The 27,637-nt window shown below is 43.8% G+C and overlaps 1 protein-coding gene across 1 annotated transcript; it reads right to left on the bottom strand.

Moving 5' to 3' along the window:
- Nucleotides 1–8,738: 8,738 nt before the first annotated feature.
- Nucleotides 8,739–23,302, bottom strand: LOC307212215 (mitochondrial amidoxime reducing component 2-like). Its single transcript, XM_079969332.1, has 7 exons — nt 22,910–23,302; nt 20,263–20,436; nt 18,115–18,277; nt 16,837–16,977; nt 13,303–13,364; nt 13,156–13,227; nt 8,739–9,549 (listed from the first exon to the last, which is right to left on the bottom strand). The coding sequence occupies exons 1-7, from the start codon at nt 23,167–23,169 to the stop codon at nt 9,420–9,422; spliced, it is 1,002 nt and encodes a 333-aa protein (XP_079825458.1). The 5' UTR covers nt 23,170–23,302; the 3' UTR covers nt 8,739–9,419.
- Nucleotides 23,303–27,637: the final 4,335 nt, after the last annotated feature.

Here is a 27,637-nt window from a genome sequence, read left to right as displayed (position 1 = left end):
ATACTGAAACCACAAGGCACTTCCGTTTCAAGAGAAAGGTGTGCAAGTTCTGTTATATGCAATGGAACTTCAAGGAAAGCACAATTTAAGTCATGCCCAAAGAAGATATTGGAGCACTCCAAATCATATAGCCATGTACGTGCAAAGAAAATAGAAGATCTAGCTGATCTTCATTTATCATTAAACAGCATATTTAAGTATTAATATTGTATAATTAGATGGTTATTGCATAACTTTAGGAGGTTGTATAATCTTAGAAGGGGCATGGCTGTGAGGTGCTGTGGTTGGGAAAGAATGTGGCTGTGGCTATTGTGAGGGGACCCTGCGCTACTGAATTCATCGGTAAAAAGGTAAAGGTAAAAGGCCCCGGGACGGTTAAGTCCAGTCAAACTTAACTATGGGGTGCAGTGCTCAACTCACTTCAGACCAAGGGAGCTGGCGTTGGTCTGCAGACAGCTTTCCGGATCATGTATTCAGTATGACTAAACGACTTTTGGCACAACGGGACACCGTGACGAGTGCCAGAGCGCACAGAAAAGCCATTTACCTTCTGAAGTAATCACTACACTACTGTCCATGGGTAGAACTCATTTCGTTTGCATAATGTCTTCATTGGATGCAACCCAATGCGGCATAATCGAGTAATAGGTATAGAATCATGCTGTCTCCTTCATTCCCATGGCAGATTGCTATTGTTCTGCATCAAGTCCATATCTATGCAGTGGTCTGCAGGGAAAGAGCTGTATTCCCAAAGAGAATAATTTCATATTAAGAGGTGTGAAACAGGACAATATTCAGCAGATGGGCTGAAGTCTTTCCCGAAATGGAGTTTGTGAAAAGGGATCCTAGCAACCCTTGATACCTGGAGGTCCAGGCACCAGCCTAGGTGATGCAGCAGCACCCCAGGGCTGTGAATCTGTGAGCAAGAGGGGGGAAATATTTCCGTGCCTGGTGAACCCCTTCAACAGCCTCTAGTGTGAGAAGATGGGCCTGACCTGCTATAAACTTGTCTCCCAAGAAAGCTTTGTTTGAAATGTGCAATTTTATTTATTTTTCTTTCTTTGCTTTACTTTGTGCAATTCTGCTGAGCTTGACTGCCCTCTACATTTCAATAAGAGGAAAACACTGTAACTTGAATTAAGGACACACACACACACACAAACACACGTCCTGTGATATCTTATGTGTGCAGTTGACATTCATAATCAGAGATCTGAAGGATGCCTTAAAACACATAGGATTGGGCACAAGCAGAAATGTGCCACCTTTTCATAGCAGCAAGATATATCTTCGCATTCACCACAACACCAGGTGTGCAAAGGAACCTTATGTATACGTATCTGGTCAGCTCACTTTATCAACTACAGAGACCACAGTGTTAACAGATTCCTTTACTTCTGAGGAAGACCCCTCAGGGGTCAAAACACGTTTGCTCTCTAATATAAATCTATTCCTTGTTTGTTGCATCAGTTTAATGCTCAGGCATTATTCAAGATAGATGAGAACATAGATTGTATTTCAGTACTTTCATCCACTGTTACAAACAACCCCAGTCTTTGAGTGGAGCGAGATTCCAGCAGCTCAGGAAATGAGGCACAATGAAGGCCGTGGTGCCTTTATGATATGTGGTTTATTTACACATATATACAAACTGAGCCTACAATGGAGGGGGCTGACAGCATCAAAACCTCAAGGGGTTATTGTTTCTCCCATAGCCACAGCCTAGGATTCAAACAGAAATCAAACAAGCTCCAAAACATAGCTCTGAACCTCTCCCCAGCTTGTTGACTTCTACACACTGCCACCTTTCCGCAAAAACACAACCCTAAACTCTCCGCTCTTTCTCCCTGCTAACTTTCTTGGAGCTCAGTGAAAAGGAGAGCCTGTGACAATTCAGTTGAAATCATAAATGTATGCAAATAATATGCTTGTCATGGCAAGTGGTGTGTTGTGAGAAGAGCCAGAATTCACAGCGATACCTTAATGTGCAGGTGGGTGACCTGTACCCCTAAGGTTGCCTGCAGCCGGTGGAGGAAGGTCCATTAAAGCAAATGGGACACTGTCTGCCGAATTTCCATCTGACCTCAACGATCAGCCCCCAACACCCCCCACCTCTTACTTACCTCCCATTCAGAGATAGCACTGCTGCTTGTCGGCTTCCTCCTGCTCAGTCTTAGTGTTGTCCTTGTAGAACTCAACTGAGGTGATAATGGGGGCAAAACTAAAGACACATTATGGCCAGGTAAAATCACTAGAGGAGGGTGGGGGGCTGGGGGGCCCTAGTCTGGCCAGAGCTCCAAATCCCAGATAGAGAGACTTGGAGGATCATGTATGGCCCTTGGATTTAAGGTTCTCTACCCAGTGCCTTAAGTTTTCATGGATTTCAGCTTGCACGTGTCTTCTGAATTCAGACTTCCAGAAGCAGCCCCAGAGTTTTGGCTGACTCTACGCATCTTCTCTTGGAAGCAGACGTAGCTATTATCCTGGCTCCACAAAAAGTTCAGGAATCTGAAGATGACATCCATGCACACCTATTACCTTCCAAGTGTCATGTGAGAAATGGATGCAAAGTTTAAGAACCTGGAAGCACGTCTTCCCAAATGTTATGCCAAGATGCCCCCATGTAGGAAAAATATGCCATTGTAAATGTTTACACCGTCTGATTTAGAGCTATACAGTTTCCCTTCAGCCATAAACCAGAACAAATACTTAAAGATTTATTACATCCTTCCCTCCAGAGACTTAAGTAACTGTAGTTAAATAATTGAGCAGTTAAACAACACAGAGTACCATTATTCTACTTCCAGGATTCCTGAGAGGCATATTGTTTTCCAAAGGGATTAAGGTCTAAAAGCTGAGCCTCTAAATATGTCCTTTGTCATTCCCATTGAACAAAGGGCACATGTGTAATTTTTTCCCCTTATGTGCTCCATCACATTACACTGTGCTTCCCCCTTCCCCAGAAACAGAAATGAGCTGATCTCAGAGAGACCTGAAGGCTTGCTTAGGGCTCATCGACACGCTTTCTTTAACCATATGAAGACTGCTTGAAACTGACACCAGATGAAGGCTGGCCTTGGCAATTATACAATAACCTTGAGCCAGTCACCCACTTTATATTTTACCACACACAGAGAGAGGGGGTATTTGCACCAGAACAGCGCATTCCTGGTGGCTGCTGGTGCTGGCCTGGATAGGCTACATTTGATATGGAAGGGTAATGACGAAGAACTGCCCCACAAAAACCACATGTGTACTCCTCATATTGATAAAGCATTTGAGAGGGTTGAACAGGGCCATGGTCTTTGCTCTCCTGCTATGTGATGAAGCATCAGTGCATAAAAGATGTAGTGTTGCATTCAACCCTGTCCTGCTCAGAGTAACCCTACTAAAATTAATGGGCATAAGTTAGCCATATCTCTTAACTTCCATGGGTCTGCCCAGAATAGTTCTAGCATTGAATGCCACCCACACTTTCCCATCTATCTCCCACAATGGGAGGTCCACTGAAACTGCAGGTCTGCTGTATAACAAAGTGCTATAAATGTTGACCAGGAATAAGCATTGCCAGCCATGTTGGCCATAACTTTTGACGGGCAAAATGCATGGTAATGACCCACGATGTTCAAGGAATATCTGTCTATGGAAACTCATTGTTAAAGTATGGTATGTGTGTTGAAAAGGAACATAAGAAAAATGGGGTGCTTTGCAACAGAGAAATGACCGAAAGACACAGAGTGCAAGCAGATCTGAGAACTGCTCAAGAAATGGCATCTGGGGCTGCAGATGTCCCTCTTTGAAGATCTGAGGTATGGCAATGAATTTGATGGTTTTAGGAGTGCTATGCTAGCTGTCTCCTCCTATGCTCAACTTGTGTATTTGTTAATAAAGCAAATACTGGGAAAGTGTTGTAAGTTCTCAATGATCTTTCCTCCCAAAGGAAGCCAAAATCAGAGAAGCTTCACCCACCCCCACCCCCCGAAATCATTCACCTCTCTGGGAAGTGGACACTACGGCTGGGCGATATATCAATGTATCGTCCAACACTGGTTTGAAATCTGCATCATGATAATTGTTTCATAATATTTGAGCTGGCAATATACTGAGAATCACAATGTGTGTAAAAGCTAGGTGATATCTGGTTTTCAACATCGCAATAACTCACCAGCTAAACCTCAAAACATCACCAGCTTAACATTGCAATCTACCCCAACGTCTGAAATAAGGATGGAACTGTACAGAGGTGAACAGGACAATGTCCTGGCAACTGCTACTACTTAGAGGTCTAAAACAGATAAATGACAATATTATCAATCATCACACACACACAGTTTCATCAGCAGGCAAACCGAAATGCATCCCAACAGGACTTTTGGTTTTGGATGCATTTTGGCTTACCTGCTGCTGAAAGTGACCATTTATCATTTACCTATTTATCTACTTGCACTTTGACGTGCTTTCGAACTGCTAGGTTGGCAGGAGCAGGGACCGAGCAACAGGAGCTCACCTGTTGTGGGGATTCTAACCACTGACCTTCTGATTGGCAAGTCCTAGGCTCTGTGGTTTAACCCACAGCGCCACCCGCACCCCATTCAGTATATAGGAGCACGTAATTTTATGCATCTGAAGTATACTTTTTTGTAAATGTTTTTATGTATTTACATTTTTTTAAAAGTAGTTGATTTTATGTTATGCAAAGTGGAGAGGTAACTCTTTAGGCTTTCAACTTGCTTTTTGTTGTAGGGTTGTAAATATATATTAAGGGCTATTTAGCTTCAGGAAGAAAAATTGTGTTCCAGAAATCAGACATATACACTCAAGTTGCACATACTTAAAAAAATAAGAAGAGTCCAGCTGAATGTGAGACCAAAGGTAGATCTAATCTAGCATCCTTTTCCACCATAGTGGCCAACCAGGTGTTTATAGGAAGACCACAAGTCGGACATGACTACAACAGCCCTCTCTCCACCTGTGATGCCCAGCACATGCAGACTGCCTCTGACCCTAAAAGCAATATATACCAATCGTGTCTAATAGCCACTGATAGCCTTATTCTCAATGAATTTGCCTAATCTCCTTTTAAAGCCATGTAAGTTGATGGCCCTGACCACAATTTGGAGATTTGAATTCCACTGCTTAACTATGCACTCTCTGAAATACTTTATCTTGCATGTCCTGAATTGTATACCAGTCAGCGACATTGAATGACCTCATGTTCTAGACAGGGGTGGAATCACTCTACTCACTTTCAGCAGGCAAATTGAGGCAACACTACAGGTAGAGCCCCTCTAAACTGAGCAGAGGAAGAAAGAGACACTGCTTAGGGGCCACGTGGAGAACATCAGGCACAGGGTCCAAATGTGGCGCACCAGCCCTATCTGACCCAGAGGACTCTGCCCAGACCATCCACCTCAGATGACACACCCTCACTGGCTCTGCACTGCACCTGCCTCTACCTGGATGGAATGTGTCCTTGAGCTATGCTAATACCTCTTGCTTGCCTTGAAGGAGAGTGGCTTGTGTCTAGCCACACCCACTTTTGCAACACCAACCAGGGCTATGTGACCCCTGGAAGGTTGTCCATGGGAAATTATCATAGACTTGTAGAGCTTGAAGGGGCCGTAGTCCAACCCCTTGCAAGGCAGGAATATTCAGCTGTCCCATATGGGGATCAAACCTGCAACCTTGGTGTTATCAGCACCACACCTTAACCAACTGAGCTAGAATGTGGCCACCAAACTGAAAACCCTTAACTGAGGGGAAATAATCTAAGGTGGAGTTTTTGCTGAAGCACTTAATATTTCACCCCCATGGAAGCATCTTGCAGGACTATCAACAGCCACTATTCTATCAAGTCTGAAACACAAATCTTTAAGCTAAGGAAAAGGCCACCACTGTCTTTTCCTTAGCTTAAAGATTTGTGTTCTCCTTCCAGAAATCCAAAGGCCTCAAGTAGATAATTACTGCTCTACAAAAAAGAAAAACAAGCAAAGGCGGAATCATGTTAACAGCCATTTGACAATAGTGTGTTTTTCAGCTGACTCACACATTCTCTCTCTCTCTCTCTCTCTCTCTCTCTCACTCACACACACACACACACACACACACACAAACACACAGCCTCTCTGTGCGCTTCAATTGGTTTGAAATATAGCCTAGCATTTATCTTGGCTGCATTAACAAGATCTGTTTTACCAATACATTTATATTTATGATGACTAAGGGCAGATTATAGCTGTTAAAGTTGGTCCTCCTGACATGAAAACACTACTTTGTCATTAATACATTTTCTAGTATAAACTGTGATGTCAGGTCAATGGAAAGGGTGAAAACTTTCCTAAAGTATGCACACGTCTTTTTTCCCTTCTTCTCCGAGCAATTGAGCCCTAATGGAATAACAAAAGGTCATAATAACAAACCATTACAGCTTTGGTCTTGGCAACGAGGCCTACAGAAGAATCTCCAAGAAACAGCCATCATTTCTCCAATGTTATGGCATGAGGGTGACAGGAACGGTACACAGATGTGGGCGCAGCATGGCGGTAGCTATGTGAAAGCTGAGCGATCAATTAGTCAGTTGTTTACCAAAAGCTTTCCTAACTGACGCTAACCAGAGCTCCAGGAAAGAAAGAAGATCCCGGCAGCTGTCACAGGGAGCCCACAGAGCATGCGCTCAAAGGCTAGTGAGGCTGCTATAGCCAGCCTACTCTTCTGAACACAGACCAACAAGCAAGAAGCTAAAATGGTGGGGGTTGCACCAGGCCCCTTTTTGATCTGTTTCTCCTGCCTCATGCGCCATCATTTCTTGGGTGCCGCATCTATAGTTAAGGAACAAAAGGAGGGGGCCACCAGGTACAAATACAATTGATGAGACTTAACAGGGTTTCCATTTTGCAATGGGGGCACTTCAGAATATGGAGCATTTTTGTCTTACAAAGATCTAAATCAGGCATAGGCAAACTCGGCCCTCCAGATGTTTGGGGGCTACAACTCCCATCATCTCTAGCTAACAGGACCAGTGGTCAGGGATGATGGGAGTTGTAGTCCCAAAACATCTGGAGGGCCAAGTTTGCCTATGCCTGATCTAAATACCTTGGGCATATAAATTAATATATGGTGTCCATACAAAACTTGGAGGAATGCTACCATCACTTTGCTGCAGTGATTCCTTTTTAATCGCTGCATTCAGTGGGACTTATTCCTAAATAGGTGCTTTGGAATTGCAGCCAAACAGTGCAGTCCTATGTATATCTACTCAGAAGTAAGCACCATTTGACCTTCAAGGGACTTACTCCCAGTTAAGTGTGTAGGATTGCAGCCTCACAATGTAACCCTAGCTGTATATGCTCATAAGTAACTTGCGTTGAATTTGATGGGGTTTGCTCCCAGGTTAAAGAGGATTGGAATTGTCGCCTCAGTCTACTTATGCAAGGACTAACACCTGAGGCTAATGCAATGCCATGCATAGACGTCCCACCTGCAAAGTCCAAATCCCAGGGTGGAAGTAAGAATGAGCATATTTACTTCATTCTTTTATTGTTCTAGGGCAGGGGTGCCCAAACTTTTTTCAAAGAGGGCCAGATTTGATGAAGTGAACATGCATGAGGGCCAGCCAAAGTTGTTTTTTAGGATTGGAGTGGTTGAGCTTTTTTATGATTTTACCCCAAAGTTGTTAAGCTTTTTTTAGGATTTAGGACTTTGGACATGCATAGGGCTTCACTGTATCTGGTATTTCACTCCACTTGCCTTCCACTTTAATTCAGATCACTAAAGTTAATATTGGAATTGGCACATGAGCATTTTGCCATTTCTGTTCACACCTTCCCCACCCCCAAACGCCTTACAGATTGATCTGAGTGGAGTGTCCATCTAAGAGTTTAAGCACTGTGCCACAATTTATGTAGATCTGCCCTTAATTTTAAAAAATGTCTCTCTGTGCTGGAAGGAGCAGCACTGGGCTGCTGATAAAGTTAGCAGTACATCTTTTTAAGTATCAGCTGAATCTACTGTTCAAGGTTTTCAGGAAGGACTCTCAAAGTTAGGTCTTTTCACAGGCAACACTAACAGTGTAATCCTACACATGTCTACCCAGAAGTACAGTGGTGCCCCGCAAGACGAACGCCTCGCAAGACGGAAAACCCGCTAGACGAAAGGGTTTTCCGTTTTGGAGGCGCTTCGCAAAACAAATTTCCCTATGGGCTTGCTTCACAAGATGAAAATGTCTTGCGAGTTCCTGCGGGTTTTTCCCCCTTTCCCCCCCTTTTCCTAAGCCGCTAAGCCGCTTATCAGCTGATCCGCTGATAAGCCGCTTAACAGCTGATCGCTAAAAGCCGCTAAACCACTAATAGCACTAATCCGCTAAGCTGTCAATGGGCTTGCTTCGCAAGACGAAAAAACCGCTATACGAAGAGCCTCACGGAACGGATTAATTTCATCTTGTGAGGCACCACTGTACCTCCCAGTTCAACAAAACTTACTCCTGAGTAAATGCAATCACAAGCACACTTACTAGGGAGCAAGCCCCAATGAATTCAATGAGAATTACTTCTGAATAAACATGTTTAGGATTGCACTGCAAGAATGCCTTTTACAAAGTGCCTTCAAATGTATATACAACACAAGGATCGCATGTTTTTAACTGCAGTCTCTCTAATTGTGACTATTCATTCAAATCAAATGAACTTGCAGGTGGGTGCCATCTGTTCCCATGAACAAACACAGTCTTATCAAGCACATCATTGATCCATCAGTCTACCATTTATCACAGATTAACTCAGATTGCCCTCCAAGGACCATGGCCTTCCCTGCAGTAAGAATTATGAGCTGTGGCATGTCTAAATCATTAGGCCTGGACACATTTAACGTAGTTCATTATGATGCCATGTGCAGATACAATCAATTAATACATATTTATTTATTTATTTACTTATCTATTTTAAATGCTGCCTTCCCAAAACAGCGACCAAAAAAACAAGGGAGAGACACTAAGGATAACACCATGGGTATAACCAAGTGATCTTGCCTACAAAGAAATATCTTTTAGTCTTCACAGTATACCACAGGACTCCTGTTTCCACCCCCATAAGTTTCGGCATCTTTCGAGAGTTCAGTTCAAAATGTTGGTAGTAAACAATTATCTGGTAACATTATACTTATCTGAGTTACAAATTACAATGCAGGTCTTTTTCTCTAAGAAGCCAAGGAAAATTATAACCGACAGGAAGTATGGGCACAAATTAGCCAAAACTAAACACTTGGCAAATGAATGAACAAGACACACAGGTGCTTAAATTTCTTTCACTGATATCAGTAGGAATTTTTAAATGCTGAGATTTGGCTGGTTTGTGCCCTATGATAACAACATTGCAAAACTGCTGCACAGACAAGCACTTTAAGGCAAAGAGTCCTCTGACCCCTTCCTAACATTCAATTATCTTATACACAGGGTCTCCAACTTTAATGGTTCCAAGTTTAGATACTGTGAAAAAGCTCCCAAACAAGGGGGCAGATTTGTAGAGATGCTTGTCCGCGGGATCACACATGCGGTAGCTGCAAAGAAAAAATTAGGACCTTTATTAGTGAAATTATGGCAAAGGACTGTTAGCGTGTGAAGAAACAGGTTACATTGGGAGAAAAACACTGTTACCTTTAAATTTACCCACACAATGTGACTGTTTCTTTACACAGCTGCCCCACATTTTAAAACTTTTGAGGGGGCTCATAGGGTCCAGTTTTACATTTATTTATTTTTATCCTGCACTTCTTCTAAGGAAGGACCATAGCTCAGTTGTCAGGGCACCTGCTTTTCACACAGGAGGTTTAATCCTGGCAACAACACTCAAGAAAAGTATTTCGCAGTAACAGTGGTACTTTAAATGACGTGCAGAGTCTTCCATCTTTTGAGAATAGCGTCTCATTCACTTTCCTAAGGTGTCTTACAAAAGTGAATTGTGAAGGGAGCTGAAAGAGTTAAAATGGCTTTTTAAACCTCTTGGGTACTTTGAAATTTATTTCCCTGGCTGCTGTGGGCTTGTCAAGTAACTGATGGGGGGCATGGAGGGGTAGGAATCACTTTTGCTGTTTAGACATTGTGGAGATAGAGTGGTAGGAGAATTATTTTCTTTTCACCATTTACTTGGCTGAGATTTAGTGTCCTGTCATGCTAAACTCTCCCCACGCAGACAAGGAAGGCACTTTGCATTTGCCAGATGAGCTCTTGGGATGATTGCGGAAGACCTTCTCTCGCCCAAATTTATGGTGCCCCCCTTGAAAGTTTACACTTAGTTGTATTTATAATGGCTTAAAGGCTTAGCAAAATCCTGGACGCTGACTGTGCCACATAAGACCTTCAAGCTTTATTACTGCAAATTTAGACGGATAATGTTATATGATAGACCAGATTATGGAACCGAAACCTGTGAGATCCTCTGTGTTATCATTAGAGCAGTCAGCCAAGCAAGACTTATTGGTTGATTAATAGTTTTAGAGGAAGATGATTAATTAAACAATACAATTAAATACATTTGTATATTACCAAAATATCAATAGTGGTGCCTTTTTGAGATATTGAGGGAAGCATGAGATAACTTTCAGTTAACATTCATTGCAAGAAAGTAACTGTTGTTTTTAAGGTACTCTTTTACATTTCCTAATATGGTAACCTGCTGGAACCAAAACTGACTTTTAAAAAAATCCAAGTTTCCCCTTAATTTTCAGACCTGGCCTGAAATGGTTAATCAAATAATGCTTAGGACTGCAATCCTAGCTCCACTTATGTGGGAGCAAGTCTTGCTGAATTCAATTAAAACTTATTTCTTGTTCGAGTTGCACTGTTGATTAATTAATCAACAAGCTCACACAAAATTACTGGGGAGCAGTATAGAAATGTAATGCAATGAGTGAATGAATTAATAATTGTTGCAGTGCAATTTAATTAGTGTTGCACAACTGTACTACAATTAACTAAGAAAATGCCCTTCATATTCTGCTCTTCTAAGGGTACTATACTTAATAATAATAATAATAAAATTTTATTTATATCCCACCCTCCCCAGCCGAAGCCGGGCTCGGAGCGGCTAGCAACAGTAAAATAATACAGCATTCTAAAATCAATTCATTATAAAATCAGTTCAAATCAAATTGATGGCAACCATTGGGCTAGAGTTCTGTGAAGAATTACCAAAGGCCTGGTGGAACAGCTTTGTGTTGCAGGCCCTACGGAAAGATGTCAAGTCCTGCAGGGCCCTAGTGTCTTGTGAGAGAGCATTCCACCAGATCGGAGCCACAGCCAAAAAAGCCCTGGCTCTGGTTGAGGCCAGCCTAACCTCTCTGTGGCCCGGGACCTCCAAGGTGTTTTTGTTTGAAGACCGTAAGGTCCTCCGTGGGACATACTAGGAGAGGCGGTCACAGAACTAAGCAGCATTACTGATGCTAAATAAATGTTTACAACAATATTAGGAGAAATAATAGCAACAGTAGTCCGTGGTGTTTCAGTGGGCAACACTCAGGCTGGTTTACATGTTAGGTTATGTAAGTGAAAGGCTACCTCTCCCTGTTTGTTGCATCTAGCATGGCTTGCCACATGGAGCCTCGGGTTTGCATCAAGTATCCCATCGTCTTCAACTGAATGTAGAGATTACCAGTGCTGTCTTAGACATTCTGTATCAGGGGTGGAGAACCTTTCCAGATGCTGTTGGATCCCAACTCTCATCAGCACCAGCACACATGGCCTATGGTCAGGGATGCGGGGAGCTGGGAGTCCAGCAACATCTGGAGGACCACAGGTTTACCACTCCTGTTCTGTACAGAGATTTGGCAAATTACACTACTAGACATTTGAGATAAGCATGGAGAGGTTTCAAGCAAAAACAGTCTCCACATGGCTTAGCCCTGACCCATAACAGATCCAAATTTGAACCCTGTTTGTTTGCATATTTCATAAAAATGATACACTGTTCAATTGGGGGGTAGGACCCAAAGCAGTTTGCAAAAGATAAAACAGTAAAATCAAGAAAAATTACAACCCTACTTTAAATTAAACAAAAGTTAAAATACAGTAGTACCTCAGGTTCATACACTTCAGGTTACAGACTCCGCTAACCCAGAAATAATACCTCAGGTTAAGAACTTTGCTTCAGGATGAGAACAGAAATCATGTGCCGGTGGCACGGCAGCAGCAGGAGGCCCCATTAGCTAAAGTGGTGCTTCAGGTTAAGAACAGTTTGAGGTTAAGAACGGACCTCCAGAACGAATTAAGTACTTAACCCAAGGTACCACTGTACTAAAACAGATTAAAATTGCCTCAACTTTCTAAGCTTCTGTGTAGGCTTGTCTAAAGAGGTATGTTTTTAGCTGGTGCCAAAAAGAGTACAGTGAAGGCACCTTATTGATCTCAATAGGCAAGGATTGTTGCATTGCTTTCTATCCCCCAAATGGGATCTTCAGCATATCATGCAACAGGGGAGTTGTATGCAAATTGCTTGCTATTGCATTAGATGCAGCTATACCTGTTTTCTGAGCATCAGTTTGAAGCTGAAGGAGTTCAGTCATGAAATTACTTTCAAATGGTAGTCTAGATCACTGGCTGCCTCTTAATACCCTGATCCAAAAGTTAAAAAAAATATTTGACTCAGAGCACAATCCTTTGTATGTTTAACTTAGAAGTTACTCTGAGTTCTCTCTAGTCAAATGAACTCGTTTACCTTCAGTGCTGAATATAATCTATGAAGGCCTAGAAATATATGCAGTAACGCAGGAAGGTAAAGTTGATGGACATAAACGTATACTACCCAAATACAGGCCATATTTTTAAATTTTAAAAAGTGGCATACACATCAGTCCTACACAAGGTACTTGGGTGTAAGTCTCAAGGAACACAGTACGTAGGATTAGCTTCAGAAGCAGTGCCACTCATCTACTGAGCAATGGTGTTTCCAGATAGGGGCCTAACTTCCAAATGGGTTATTGAGATATCACAAGCAGGTCATTGGCAACAGTGTTTTCCCTTCCCAAATCAATCCCACCCACCCCCCATAAAGGTAAACCTGGGTTAAATTGGCGAAGATACAGACCAGCATTTTGCTGCCAGCAATAAATGAGGAGCACCCCAACACTATGCCAGACGTGTAACTGTTCGTGATTGCTGTCATACTTTACCTTTTTAGTGTTTCCAGTGGCTCCTTTCTGTCTATGATGCCGTTTTCTGGGTCAACAGTTGTAAGAAGACACCTGCAATGGCAAACGACATTTTGTAGTAAACAGGATCAAACAGCTGATTATTCCCTTTGCCAACCCCAAGCTTACCTGCCACATGCCATCACCTCTCTCAGTTCCACATCACCAATTATAACTTTGCCCCAGGTGTCCTAAGGGAAAATCAAGCAACAATTTGTGTTTACTTTCATACTAAACTTCTCATACTCAAGTTCAACAGATTTCACCCCCTATTTGCTGCTGTGCAGCTGCTTAAAACTAAAATGGAAATGATGAGGTTTTTTTCTAATGAAAGGGTCAGATGTTGCTAAACCACAAGACTGAAAGAAGGATTATATTAGTACTTTTCTTTTGCATCATCTGGAATTATTTAGCCTAGCAGATGGGCTAGTTACTTACATGGACTGTTCTTCTGAGCCAGAAAGGCTAGTTATTACATTCTTCAAAACCAAATTCCCATGGCTGGTTTTTAAGTGGAAGAGGCATCAAAAAGGCCCTTTCCAACCCAGTTTTCATGCGATAAAGTGGTTTTGTGGAAGCAACCCGATATGGTAAAACTTGAAAGTTGCCACATGCTGACAAAAACTTGCAATAGCACAGGGACAGGGAACCTGTGGCTCTCCAGGTGGGTTGGGCTCCAACTCCCATCAGTTCCAGCCAGCATGGCCAATAGTCAGGGATGATGGGTAGTGTAGTTCAGCAACATTGGGAGACTTGCATGCTTTTTACATGACCCCTATGTGAAGACAATCGTGGGTAGTATTCAGGTAAGTTTAAATCAAAGTAGACCTGCTGATACTGCCGAATATGGCCATGTTAGGTCCATTAATAACAGTGGATTTTAATCCCAACTATGTGGTCTAAACCAAGAGCCTAGGACTTGCCGATCAGAAGGTCGGCGGTTCGAATCCCCACAATGGGGTGAGCTCCCGTTGCTCGGTCCCTGCTCCTGCCAACCTAGCAGTTTGAAAGCACGTAAAAGTGCAGGTAGATAAATAGGTACCACTCTGGTGGGAAGATAAACGGCATTTCCGTGCACTGCTCTGGTTCGCCAGAAGCAGCTTAGTCATGCTGGCCACATGACCTGGAAGCTGTACGCTGGCTCCCTCGGCCAGTAAAGCGAGATGAGCACCGCAACCCCAGAGTCGGTCACGACTGGACCTAATGGTCCCTTTACCTTTACCTATATCTTAGTAGTTGACTACTACCCTGCGTCACCACTTCTTCATTGTCCTGACATTATATCTAGTAAGTAAAGGGGAAAAGAAAGAGGGACACATAGTGTAGATGTGGGCAGCTGGGTAGATGCTTCAGGAGGGAAAATGAGGGGAGGGAGCTGGCATGTAGATGCAGAGAGCATGAGAGAAGATTCTGCAACACACAACAAAGAAAAAAAAGGGTTATGGAAGACAGATGAAAGAGAAGAACTGAATCGTGGGGAGGGGAAAGAATGAAGGGGAAGCTGGAGCCATTCTTCCCCTCAGACTCCAATGGCTCCCCAAATAGCTAGTCACCTTCACAAATGTGTGCGCACATGCACAATCTCATTCTCACTATGGCCTGGTTATGTAAAAGTTCCCATTCTTGTGGGAGGAAAGCCAGTTGTGGGATTTTGACAATCAGTGCAGCTGCTTCTGAGGGAAGGCTGAATGTCATTTTGGGTTGAATGAGGGCTTCACTGAATGTTTAGGCACAGGGCGGACACTCTGCCAGTTGCAGAGTTGGTGTGGGTTGACTAGGAAGAGGGACTAGGAGGAGGAGGATCTGAAGAAGTGAGGTAAAGGAGTAGGAGTCCACTTTGGTTAGAATGAGCTGTTTAAGGATCTGAAGGAGAGAGGCACCATTCTTTTACTCCCAGCTAAAAGCTCGAAATTCGGATCACATTGGCATGCTGCCAAAGCTGCTTCTCCCACACTTCACCACAAGATGGCAATATTACCACTATAAACTAACTAACCAAGCTGCAGCCTCCAAAAGAGCTGTATCATAATTCAGTAGAATCATAGAAGGAAACCCAGGGTCATCTAGGCCCCTCTTGCAGGTTCAGCCTCAAAGCAGGAGCCTCCTTATCTCTGCACTGGTTCACCTTTGTGGTGAGACACCTGAGGGTGAAGAATCCACACCCCTGCCCTCCTATCTGGTGCTTCCCAGCACTTTTTCTTGCTGTCCTCATTTAAGTGGGTTCCTCATTTTAAACCCTTGCTTCCATCTCACCTTTGCACCCCTGTTGATCTCTTATACTGCCTTAATGTGAAACTGCTTATTAGCTTCCACTTTGGGCCCATTGTGACTCTAGCCCAAACTTTCTAGGACTTGCATTTCTACCTTCCGTGTGCTCAGCTGCTGGTGCCCCAAAATGCTGAAGGGATATTAATCTGTCCCTAGACAAAACTATTGTCTTTCAGACCAACCAATCAACCAGGTTAGTGATCAAATAAGCAAGGTTTCTGTTTTGTACACACACCCTCATTGTTACAATGCCTTCCAGAGACTATCATCATTATAATAGCAGTATTGTGCAAACATTCACAATGCGGGGGAGATTTGACACTGTGCCTTTTGCTAGATTTGGCATGTTCTACCATATTACACTGGAAAATCCTGATTCATCCTGACCTGCCACATTTCAGAAATAAGGCGGCGGCAGCAAAGAGAAAAATACTTTTGGAAATTTCAAGGCCAAGTGAGATAACCTTGGCTGAGAAGGTTGCAATATGGAACCAAATGCAAAGCATTTTCTCATAAAGAAAATGAGAACATAAAATCTCAACAGCAGGTTGTGTGTGTACGGAAATGGGAGGCATTATTTTTAGAGGCAAACCCATAACAAATGGATATGCATTCCAGCTCTTAGCTCTGCTAGGAATGCTTAGAAAGTTTATATGGAGGGAATACTAGCTGCTATGCAGCACCACACAACACTAGAAGTGCATCTGAGTAGGGTTCTGACTGCTGAATTGTCTGCTAATATTTCTGCTAGCTATGCAAATATTAACCAGTACAGTAACCAGTGAATAAAGTGGAATGTGCATGCAAGCCCCTAAGGAGATCCTTTTCCAAAAGGAAATGTCACGCAGAAGAAACATTGAAGCTCATCACTTTTAGGGCTTGGAAATATACCTGCACAATGCCTATTACTTTAAATTAAAAAACGACACCAGTTCTACTGCTGTATATATATTTTTTCAGGATCATGGTAAGGAAGGAATGGGTTAAAATTCTATCCCTGTGCCCTGTGTCCTCTATCTGGATTGCTTATTTTTAAATGAAAATGAAAACAGAGATAATGTCACTCCAAGTGAAACATTTAGGTTAGGTGCTCATTAATACAAATTGGTTCAATGAAAAGCCTATCTTACTGTTTGCATTTAAATCAGTGCATCTTGTAAATAGTCTGGAAATGGAAATGATTGCTTTCTCCTCAGTTACACATGTTGTAAATGCTGCCAACATAAAATCCTTGTAACTGTCTATAATCTAAGATACATACTGTATACTGCAGTTGCTACACTATAGCTCAGGTGCTTTTCCAAATGCTCACATAAAATGTTTCTTTTTAAACATGCACACATTTTGGATGAATTGTTTTAGAAACCAAAGGGAGACAAACAACATTTTCTCTACCTCCTCATAAGCTCCACAGCCTGAAACAGTAATGTTTGGTCTAAAATGTCGCATGTTGATTTTCTTCTCCATTCTGGAATTTAAATCTTCCATTGAAGCGTCTGAGATGATTAAGAGGGGGGCACAGTCACTATAGGGAACCTGTGTTGCAAAGATACATAAATATTACCAATGTCACTACAATAGCAGGTTAATAAGCATCTTCCTGGCATCCCTCTCAAACATTCATCATGAGCACATTCCACAGATTCCTCAGCAGCAATAGCAAAAAGCTGCCTTGCCATTTATTATTAGCTCTGGAAAATCCCACCAGTTTACACCTCTTAATCTCTTCCCTCTTTCGGTACTTAGAATGCAAGGAAGACGTTTCAAAATTTGTGACATCCCATGCAATGAATAGCCCATGAAGTCTTATCTATCGATAAAACAGTCTCTCAGACTTTAACTTGTTTATTTATTGCATTTACATCCCACCTTTCCTCCAAGGAGCTCAAGGTAGAATACACAGTTCCCCTCATCCTCCATTTTATCCTCACAACAGCCCTGTGAGGTTTGGCTGAGAGTGAATGACTCCATGACTAGGGCTTTTCCCCCAGCCTGAACTCAGTTCCAGCAGTTCTCAGATGGGTGCCATTGCCATTATAAGAGAACAAGGGAGGTGTTCATGGTGAGTTTAGGCACCTCCCCTCCCCCCTACAAAAATAGCACTGTCCATGACGGAGCAGATATTTAAACCTAGGTCCTAGTCTAGCCATTACACCACACTGGCTCATCCTCTTTCAGAAAGGCCAAGGGCTCCAAGTAAATTATTATTTATGTAGTATTTATTATATATTATTATTATTATTATTATTATTATTATTATTATTATTATTTTATGCACTGCCCATCTGGCTGGGTTTTCCCAGTCACTCTGGGCAGCTCCCAACAGAATATTAAAAGTACAATAAATCAAACAGATGTCTTCTAAGAGTCAGGTAGTTGTTTATTTCCTTGACATCTGACGGGAGGGCGTTCCACAGGGCAGGCACCACTGCTGAAAAGGCCCTCTGCCTGGTTCCCTGGTTCTCACTTCTTGCTGGAAGGGAACCACCAGAAGGCACTCAGAGCTGGACCTCAGTGTCTGGGCTGAATGATGACTAGTCCCAGGCTAGTCCTGACTTACATTTTTAAAATCAGCTATCAATTCAGATGTAAAAATATGGCAAGGATTTATTTTTTTTAAGCAGGATGGCAAATGATTAATGCTCACAATAAAACAATATTTATTTATCTAACCTCATCATTAGGTTGAAAAGGTTTGTGAATCTTTTCACATTTTCTTGGCGCCATGTCGGTCTCATAATGTACCAGCCGATATGGTTCTGACTTCAAGAAAGTGGTGAACCAATGAGCCACTTCATCACCACAGTCCCGTCCTTGAATATCAAGCCCAAACACCCTGTTGGAAATTACAAAATGGAGACAGGTGCTACACAAGGTAATACCATTGTAAGGACGTTGGTTTTATCCTCAGTTGAAAAGAAGACATTCTTGTAAGGGAGTACAACTCAAATCTTCCTCAGGTCCACTTTACTAATTCAAGAGAACCATGTTGTTGTGTTTTTATTCCAGTTTTATTTTTAACCCCTTTGCTGTTCACTTTATTTTTCTCGTTGCACACCTTTGTGCATTTTCTCTTCACACCACTTCGGGTGTGTCTGAATATTTAAATTTGTTACAGAAAAACAAATCCCTCTCTCTATTGGCCCTCCCTCCTGTGCTCTACTCTTTTAACATACACTTCTTTTCTCTCAACATCACAAGGCCTCATCACTATTAGCTCCCTCTTTTTATCTGCACCCCCATCTCTACTCTTTCCTGCTGAGATGAGCGGTAGTAGCACTAAAGACTTTTATTCTCCAGGATGAAGCACACATTACTAGCTAGATGAATGGGAAAGTTGGTGCCAGCTGCATCATGTGCTTTCAAAGAGGACGAGCAATGCAGAACTAGTAAACAAGCATTGTCCTATTCAAACTTCTACTTTTGATGAACTTGGGTGAGCCTTAAGATACAGTGGTACAGTGGTGCCCCGCAAGACGAATGCCTCACAAGACGAAAAACTCGCTAGACGAAAGAGTTTTCCGTCTTTTGAGGTGCTTCGCAAGATGAATTTCCCTATGGACTTGCTTCGCAAGACGAAACGTCTTGCGAGTTCTTGCGAGTTTTTTCCCTTCCCCCCCCCTTTTTCTAAGCCGCTAAGCCGCTAAGCCGCTAATAGCAGTGCTTCGCAAGACGAAAAAACCGCAAGACGAAGAGACTCGCGGAACGGATTAATTTCATCTTGCGAGGCACCACTGTACCTCAGGTTAAGAACATAATTCGTTCTGGAGGTCCATTCTTAACCTGAAACTGTTCTTAACATGAGGTACCACTTTAGCTAATGGGGCCTCCTCCTGCTGCTGCTGCGCCACCAGAGCACGATTTCTGTTCTCATCCTGAAGCAAAGTTCTTAACCCAAGTTACTATTTCTGGGTTAGCAGAGTCTATTACCTGAATCATGTGTTACCCAAGGTACCACTGTATTCCCACCTTGAAGTGGGAAAGCACAGAAGGGGGAAATGGAATTCAGGTAGGGAACACAAATGAATCAAGCAGGGGCACATTAGCCTGTGGGCCTTATTACTTCTTTATTTATTTGAATCATAGACTCATAGTGTTGGAAGGGACCCCCAAGCGTAATCTATTCCAACCTCCTGCAAACTGGGGTATCCATAAAACATTATCTAGAAAAATCTCAAAACAGCGGAACTCACGGTGATCAGGTCTGCATAATTAAAACAATATGTTTGATATAACCATCTGAGTATCATGAATCAGGTTTTAAGAGAGAGGTCCTAGCGCAGATTATTTTGTCTTTGATACTGGACTCTTGTTCAGTACCATCATGAACAGTTAGGGACATGTGACACCTAACAACAAAGGCCAAGAAGGCAAAGAGAAAACAGTATGTGGAAGTAATGTTTTCAGCCCGATTAAAAAAGAGAGGGACGCAGGTGGCGCTGTGGCTTAAAGCCTCAGCGCCTAGGACTTGCCGATCGAAAGGTTGGCGGTTCGAATCCCTGCGGTGGGGTGCGCTCCCGCTGCTCGGTCCCAGCGCCTGCCAACCTAGCAGTTCGAAAGCACCTCCGGGTGCAAGTAGATAAATAGGGACCGCTTACCAGCGGGAAGGTAAACGGCGTTTCCGTGTGCGGCTCTGGCTCGCCAGAGCAGCGATGTCACGCTGGCCACGTGACCCGGAAGTGTCTCCGGACAGCGCTGGCCCCTGGCCTCTTGAGTGAGATGGGCGCACAACCCCAGAGTCTGTCAAGACTGGCCCGTACGGGCAGGGGTACCTTTACCTTTTTTAAAAAAGAGAGAGACTAAAACCTATTAATTCATCACCTGCAAGTCTTCACTGGATTGTTCTTAGGAGCAGTGATAGGGATGGTCAGTTCCTTCATTTCTGGAGCATTCAGGATTAAGAGACCATTTTCACAATTTACAGAGACCAGAACCAGGCGAGGCTCCTGCCGAGCTGTGACCATATGACCATCTTCCTTAATCACAAGCCAAAATCTATGATTAAACATAGAGAGAATTGTTAATCCTTTAAATGTTATACCTAAATTGCTGACAGGCCATGAGAAAAATATTGTTACCTGCCACCCCAATCTCCAAGCTGTGTAAGATTCCAGGACTACAAGGAGTGCTTATCTGCATTCTTTGATTCCATTTAGATCACGAGGCACAACAGAGACTGTGGTGTCTTTATGATATATGGTTTAATTACACAGGTTTATAAGGGGAGGGATCTCCAGCATTACATTCCAAGAGGTTCTGGCTTCCCCCATAGCCACAGCACTGGATCCAAAACAGACATCAGCATCCTGCTTTTTGACTCTCGCTCCAGTCCATTGCTTAGCTCCTTACTGCCATTCTAAACTGCCACCTACCTAAAACACTGGCCTTGTATTTATGAACTAAACTCTCGGCTGAGGGAGGGAGGAAACCCAGCCATTTGCTAATGAGATTTGCCCTTTCATCCTTTGAAATGCTAACGATTCATTACTCCAAAGTAACACCTCACACAGGAGGCATGTCCTGGCTTAATTGGCTTTTGACACTTAGCTTAATTGAAGGATTAGCTAAGTCTAGCACACAGTTTAATTACACACTGGGACTGGCTTAAATGCACATGTGTCTAGCTTTGACGCCCCATATGCTAGCACCTATAAACCTATAGCAATATTTTAACACACTATCAAAGCAAGCATCCTTATTGATAAATGAAGTGGTTTGTTGCAGAACACAACTGGATGCCTTCATCTGACCCAGCTGCAACAAAACATGTCTCTCCCCTATCGGTCTCTACACCCACTGGCGGTGTAATTCTCCTTCAACCCCAAAGGCACACTCTATTGGCAGATGGATGCCAACAACAACAACAAGGCCTTTTAAACTGGGGGTGGTGCTGCTGTCGCTGTTACTATTTTTATGCAAGGGATGCGGGTGGCGCTGTGGTCTAAACCACTGAGCCTCTTGGGCTTGCCGATTGGTGAGCTCTCGTTGCTGTCCCAGTTTCTGCCAACCTAGCAGTTTGAAAGCATACCAGGGCAAGTAGATAAATAGGTTCCGATGTGGTAAGAAGGCAAATGGTGTTTCCATGCACTCTGGAACTCCTCACGGTCCTCTGTGCACCAGTAGAAGTTTAGTCATGCTGGCCACATGACCCGGAAAGCTGTCTGTGGACAAATGGCAGCCCCCTTGGCCTCAAGTGAGACGAGCGCTGCACCCCATAGTCACCTTTGACTGGACTCAGCCGTCCAGGGGTCCTTTACCTTACCTTACTATGTTATGCATTTTTGTGTTTTTATATTGCAAACAGCTGGTGATCCTCGGATGAAGGGCGGTATAGAAATTTAATAAATAAGACAACAAAGGTCATAGAATTCCAGATTGTAATTCCCCACGCAGTGGCGTAGCGCGGGGGGTGCAGGGGGGCCGGCCGCACCGGGCGCAACATCTGGGGGTTAGGGTTAGGGGGTGCAAATCCACGGGTTAGGGGGCGCAAATTACTTGCCTTGCCCCGGGTGCTGACAACCCACGCTAGGCCACTGTCCCCACGGACACCGCCTGACTGAAGCTCTGGGACACGTGTAGCAACAGCAGCAGCACTCAGGGCAGAACGGGCTTCGCCTGCAGGCGCAAGGGTCCTAAGAAGCTTCGTTGCGTGCGGGTAAAGGTAAAGGTAAAGGTACCCCTGCCCGTACGGGCCAGTCTTGACAAACTCTGGGGTTGTGCGCCCATCTCACTTAAGAGGCCAGGGGCCAGCGCTGTCCGGAGACACTTCCGGGTCACGTGGCCAGCGTGACATCGCTGCTCTGGCCAGAGCCAGAGCCAGAGCCAGAGCCAGAGCCAGAGCCGCACACGGAAACGCCATTTACCTTCCCGCTGGTAAGCGGTCCCTATTTATCTACTTGCACCCGGAGGTGCTTTCGAACTGCTAGGTTGGCAGGCGCTGGGACCGAGCAGCGGGAGCGCACCCCGCCGCAGGTATTCGAACCGCCGACCTTTCGATCGGCAAGCCCTAGGCGCTGAGGCTTTAACCCACAGCGCCACCTGCGTCCCCACCTGCGCGCGGGTAGCAGCTGCAAATAGGGCCGCCCGCCCCCTTCCCCAAAAAACGACGCGCAGACACCCCGAAACCAACACGGTTCTCACACCAATAAGGGAGGGAGGCGCTAAACTGGCCTCATTCGTCTGCGCGCCAAGTTTGTCCCACGCGTGAAGAATTGCAGCGGCCTGCACAGGCGCGCGGGAGAAGGAAGCGGACGCAGCGGTCCGCGAGAGCTTTATGGTGCCATTAGAAGCCCGTTAAGTCTTCAAGTCGCCACAGTACGGCCTAACCACACACGCGGCCCTTCCTCCGCCCCCGGCCCCACATTCCTTCCCCTCCACTCTCGAAAGGAAGCCGAGCCTCGCCGCCTCCCTCCCTCCCTCCATTTTCCTCCGCCCTCCCGCTCTTGCGCCCTCCGCCCCCTCTCCTTGCCTGTCGCGCAGGTCTCCGCTGCGGACGCCCAGCTTGGTCAGCTCGGCGCTCTCGAGGGGCAGCCCCTGGCAGGACTTGACCGGGTAGATGGCGAGGCTGGACACGGCGCCCACCCGCACCAGCTCTCGGCGTGCGCGGCGCCGGCCCCAGCGCCAGGCCGCGGCGGCTCCCAGGCCCACCACGGCCACCGAGGCGCAGAACAAGGCCAGGCGGGAGGACGGCAGCGCAGGCATCGAGAACCGGCCTAGCGACGCGGCCATGGTTGCCGAGGGGGAAGCCGTGTCGCAGGCGGGAGAACTTTAACCCGAGGCGGGCCTAGGCCGGGCCATGCCTCCCTCGGCCCGGTTCCTTTGCCAGCTTCTCGCTTGGCAGGCGCCGTCGCTGCAGGCGCCCCCGCCTTTATCCAGACGCTGGTATGGCGTTCTTGGGCAGACCTACTCCAAAGCAAGCCCCATTGAGTTCAGTGAAACTTACTCCTGGGTAAGTGCCTACGGGATTGCAACCCAAGCGTGTGCATGTGTGCTTACTCTCACCGTTGGGTTTCTTGGCAACCCAGAGAGCTGTATTTTGGGGAGGGAGGAAACACACACACCCCTCCCAAAGAAAACAGCTGAAAGAAGAGAAACACTCCACTTTCAGGACTCAACATGAAAAAGTTATTAGGCAGAGACCTAAAAAAAAAACCAAATCAATGAGTTTTTACTCTTTGTATTGGAACACTTTGCCACTTTCCTTTCAGGTCAGCCAGAATACCAGATTATACAGCATGGTACCCACAGTGATGGATGGGACTTTGTAGATGCCCTAATTCTGTCACCTTCCCAAATCCACACATTCTTTCACTACAAATGGCAGAGAGGGAGACTAAAGACAGTCCACCTCTCTCCCAGTTCCCCTTAGGCACTGAAGGCAGCTCCCATATAGGTGCAAAAGTGCATCTTCCACTTGAAACATCCATTTCTTCCAGTTGGGTATTAACTGATTAATATGCCATATTTTCCAGTTTTGGGATCATTCCTGTGTGTGTATATATGAAAAGTAAACTGATTGTTCCTTTCCAGAACTAACTTCAGGTTAAATCTGGGCATGTTGCCTGGTTTGGGGGGGAAATCATACTGGCAGACTTTGTAACAACATAGTGTATTTACATCAAATGAAAGAGTCCTATGGGGAGCTGAAATTTCCAAAGCCGCCTACAGAATTTAGGTAGTCATGTACACTCACATGTAAGGAAACAATCACATCTGAAGTAGTCCTTTTTAGAGCAATACCTCTATACATGCATACATTATAGCCCCTTGCTCCAAGATACTGAGGTAGAGGAATAATTTATTGACTGGAAAACACATGAAGGTGCTTCAAAGAACAAAATATTACAATGCTAATTCAAGAACCATTTTGCATTGGCTTTTGACATTTGAAGTGTTTTATTTTTCAGACCCACCTTATTTTCGTGATTGCAAGAAATTTTAACTCTTTTAATCTTGTGCTTCAGTGTTGTAACCCACCCAGGGACCATAAGGTGAATCTTAATAATAATAATAATTTTATTATTTATACCCCATCTGGTGCTGGATTTTCCCAGCTATTCTGGGCAGCTCACAGCATATATCAGAACATACTAAAACATCAAACATTAAAAACTTCCTGATATGGGGCTTATTGCGCAGAAGACTATCAGGATTTGTTTTTAGAACAAGTATATTCAGCTTAAGCAGGAATCAACTATTTATGAGCTGTCCAATGACATATATTGGGATACTGCACAGCTAGATCAGAACAATTCCCTTGTGAACTGCAGTTAAGACAAGTATATTAAAAAAAAAACAAATTTAATTACATTGGGCTTGAGTTGTGTTTCATTCTACATTAAACTTCTGCTTTGGAAAAAGTAACCATTTATACTAAGAACTCAACTCCTTTAATATTTCCCTCTCTCAGTGACAATCTTCTGGGAATTATACTGTTAAGAGTGTTGTTTTTGTAGGAAAAAACTATGGTGACAAAGTTCAGAGATAAAAGTTAAGCTTATTGAAGTCTTTATCTGGTAAAATATAAAAGAAAGATTACTTGGGTGTTTGGAACCTACTGGCATAGCCCAGGCCTTTAAATGTGTTTTATAGTTAATTATTCCCAACAACATAGAATTGTAGAGTTGGAAGGGACTATGAGGGTCATTTGAAGCTTATTCTTCCTGCTGTTTTTAAACTCCCTAACACAGAGAGACATTTATTAACATAACTAAAACTGGCTGTAGAACGAAGTTGCTTCTCACCACCATAAAAAGGTAAAGGTAAAGGTACCCCTGCCCGTACGGGCCAGTCTTGACAGACTCTGGGGTTGTGCGCCCATCTCACTTAAGAGGCCAGGGGCCAGCGCTGTCCGGAGACACTTCCAGGTCACGTGGCCAGTGTGACATCGCTGCTCTGGCGAGCCAGAGTCGCACACGGAAACGCCGTTTACCTTCCCGCTGGTAAGCGGTCCCTATTTATCTACTTGCACCCGGAGGTGCTTTCGAACTGCTAGGTTGGCAGGCGCTGGGACCGAGCAGCGGGAGCGCACCCCGCCGCAGGGATTCGAACCGCCAACCTTTCGATCGGCAAGCCCTAGGCGCTGAGGCTTTAACCCACAGCGCCACCTGCGTCCCCTCTCACCACCATAAAAGGCCTTAAAAAAAGAAAGAAAAGTATATAGCTGCACTATTTTGGTCCTTTTATTTTTTGGTGAGATACTGAAATAATTATTGCTCTTCTAACAGCTATCAACCTTTGCTACTCTTCTCCAAGACAGAAATCTGTCATTTTCACAAAGGAATACGCAGACTGGCGGTTTCTAGTTAACAGCACTATCTGCTCTACAGTATGCTTATTCAGAAGTATGTCCTACTAGGTCAATGAGGCTTACTCTCAGGAGAGCATACAAAAGACTACAGTCTTGATGTGGAATCCTATACATGTCTACTGAGGTGTAAGTTCACGATTTAATTCAATGGGGCTTAATCTCAGAAGTGTATAGGATTGTAACCTAAATTCCAGTTTCTTCAAGCTTCACTGTACATTTTGCTGGAACATTTGCACTGGGATATGAGGCAGCAGGGCGGTTGGAAAACGAGGCACATAGATACTTTTACCATGTGAAAAAGCTATAAAGACTCCACATTAGATACATATGTATACATTTAGTTCAGTTTACTAGCTACTATAAAAACTTTGGACAATGTTTTCAAATAATTTATCTCTGCTACTTCAGTCCAATGATTTTATGCAAGTAGGACACTTTTTATACATTCAAATGTTTCCCATATCAGATCACTTGCAACAATTGCAATTGGTACAATTCTTCTAAGCACATGAAAGAACAAGAGGAGTCGGGGTGCTTAGGAAACAACCTCCAACATTCACAGGGTAGGATGAACCCAAAAGTATCATAACGTGGCAAACTTTTCAACCCTGTATCAGGGTTTATACAAGTTATGGGGTGGTTGAACAAGATGAAAAACAAAACAAAGTCCAGCAATATTCTTTTCAAACCAATGGAACAACAGTTATCTTTTCTTTCTTCAACCCAGAAGAAAACTGAGCCGGCTATCTCCACTTCCAACTCTGTAAGCAGATCTTGTGGCTTTAACACCTGGCCTAATTTTTGTTTATTATTCCTTGTCCAGTCACCCTCTATCTCAGCTTTTGCATGGTCTTGCCTAACGAATAGTTCTGGAGAACTTGAAATTCCGCCAATTTTGGGGGGGACTTTGGAATAAGTGAGCATCGTTCCAAACAAGCTTAGCACTACTACGCACATCAGAATATAATGCAAGCTGTGTTGCAATGAAAAAGATACTGAACACAAACTCTTGTCCTTTTCTGTTTTCTCAGTCTTGATCCTCTAAACCTGAAGTCAGTTTGCATGTAACGCAAAGCCAAACCATTGGCTTATCACAGTAGTTCTCAAAGGGTGTGGCAGGAAGATTCAAGGACAATCAAATAAACATTTAAACATTTCAGTATAGGTCAGTATAGTTAAAGCTATGGTTTTCCCAGTAAGTGATGTATGGAAGTGAGAGCTGGACCATAAGGAAGGCTGATCACAGCATGTATCACACTGAAGGAGAATGTGATGAAAATGTTTTATAGATGGTATATGACACCTGTAAAATTAGCAAAGATGTATAAGGTTGATAACAAATGTTGGAAGTGTAAAGACAAGGAAGGGACATTCTTTCATCAGTGGTGGGAATGTAAGAAAGTGAAAAGTTTTTGGGAAATGATATATAATGAGTTGAAAAAAATGTTAAGATATACTTTTGTGAAAAAACCCGAAGCTTTTCTTTTAGGTATGGTAGGAAAGGACATCAGAAGAAAGGACTGTAAGCTTTTCCAGTATGCGGTAACGGCAGCCAGAATCCTGTTGGCTCAGAAGTGGAAACAAGAGGAAATACCGACGATAGAAGAATGGAGACTAAAAATGACAGACTATGCAGAACTGGACAAATTAACTGGGAAAATTAGATATACTAAAGATCAAAAGTTCATCGAAGACTGGGGGAAATTTGTGGATTATCTGAAAAATATATGTGGTGTGAATACAACGCTAGCGGGATTTAAAGAGGCACTGTAAAAAAAGAAAATAAGTATTGTTTATGAGAAATAATAGGAGTAAGGAGGAAAAATGGCAATACGAAAGAAGGGAATGTGTATTAAAGGTGTAACCACGGACGATTGTCAGAGACAT

Source organism: Podarcis cretensis (assembly GCF_951804945.1).
Source record: "Podarcis cretensis genome assembly, chromosome: 3".
Taxonomy (NCBI): Eukaryota; Metazoa; Chordata; class Lepidosauria; order Squamata; family Lacertidae; genus Podarcis; species Podarcis cretensis.
Note: the sequence above shows the minus strand (reverse complement) of the source record. Positions and strands in the feature narration are given on the sequence as shown.

What these genes read in the sequence shown, in the direction of transcription:
- LOC307212215 (XM_079969332.1), bottom strand. Translation starts at nt 23,169, where the DNA reads ATGGCCGCGTCGCTAGGCCGGTTCTCGATGCCTGCGCTGCCGTCCTCC. An exon ending in AGCGGAGACCTGCGCGACAG is followed by an intron (nt 20,437 to 22,909) that starts GCAAGGAGAGGG and finishes GTTTAATCATAG; the next exon opens with ATTTTGGCTTGTGATTAAGG. An exon ending in GAGGTGATGGCATGTGGCAG is followed by an intron (nt 13,228 to 13,302) that starts GTAAGCTTGGGG and finishes TTGCCATTGCAG; the next exon opens with GTGTCTTCTTACAACTGTTG.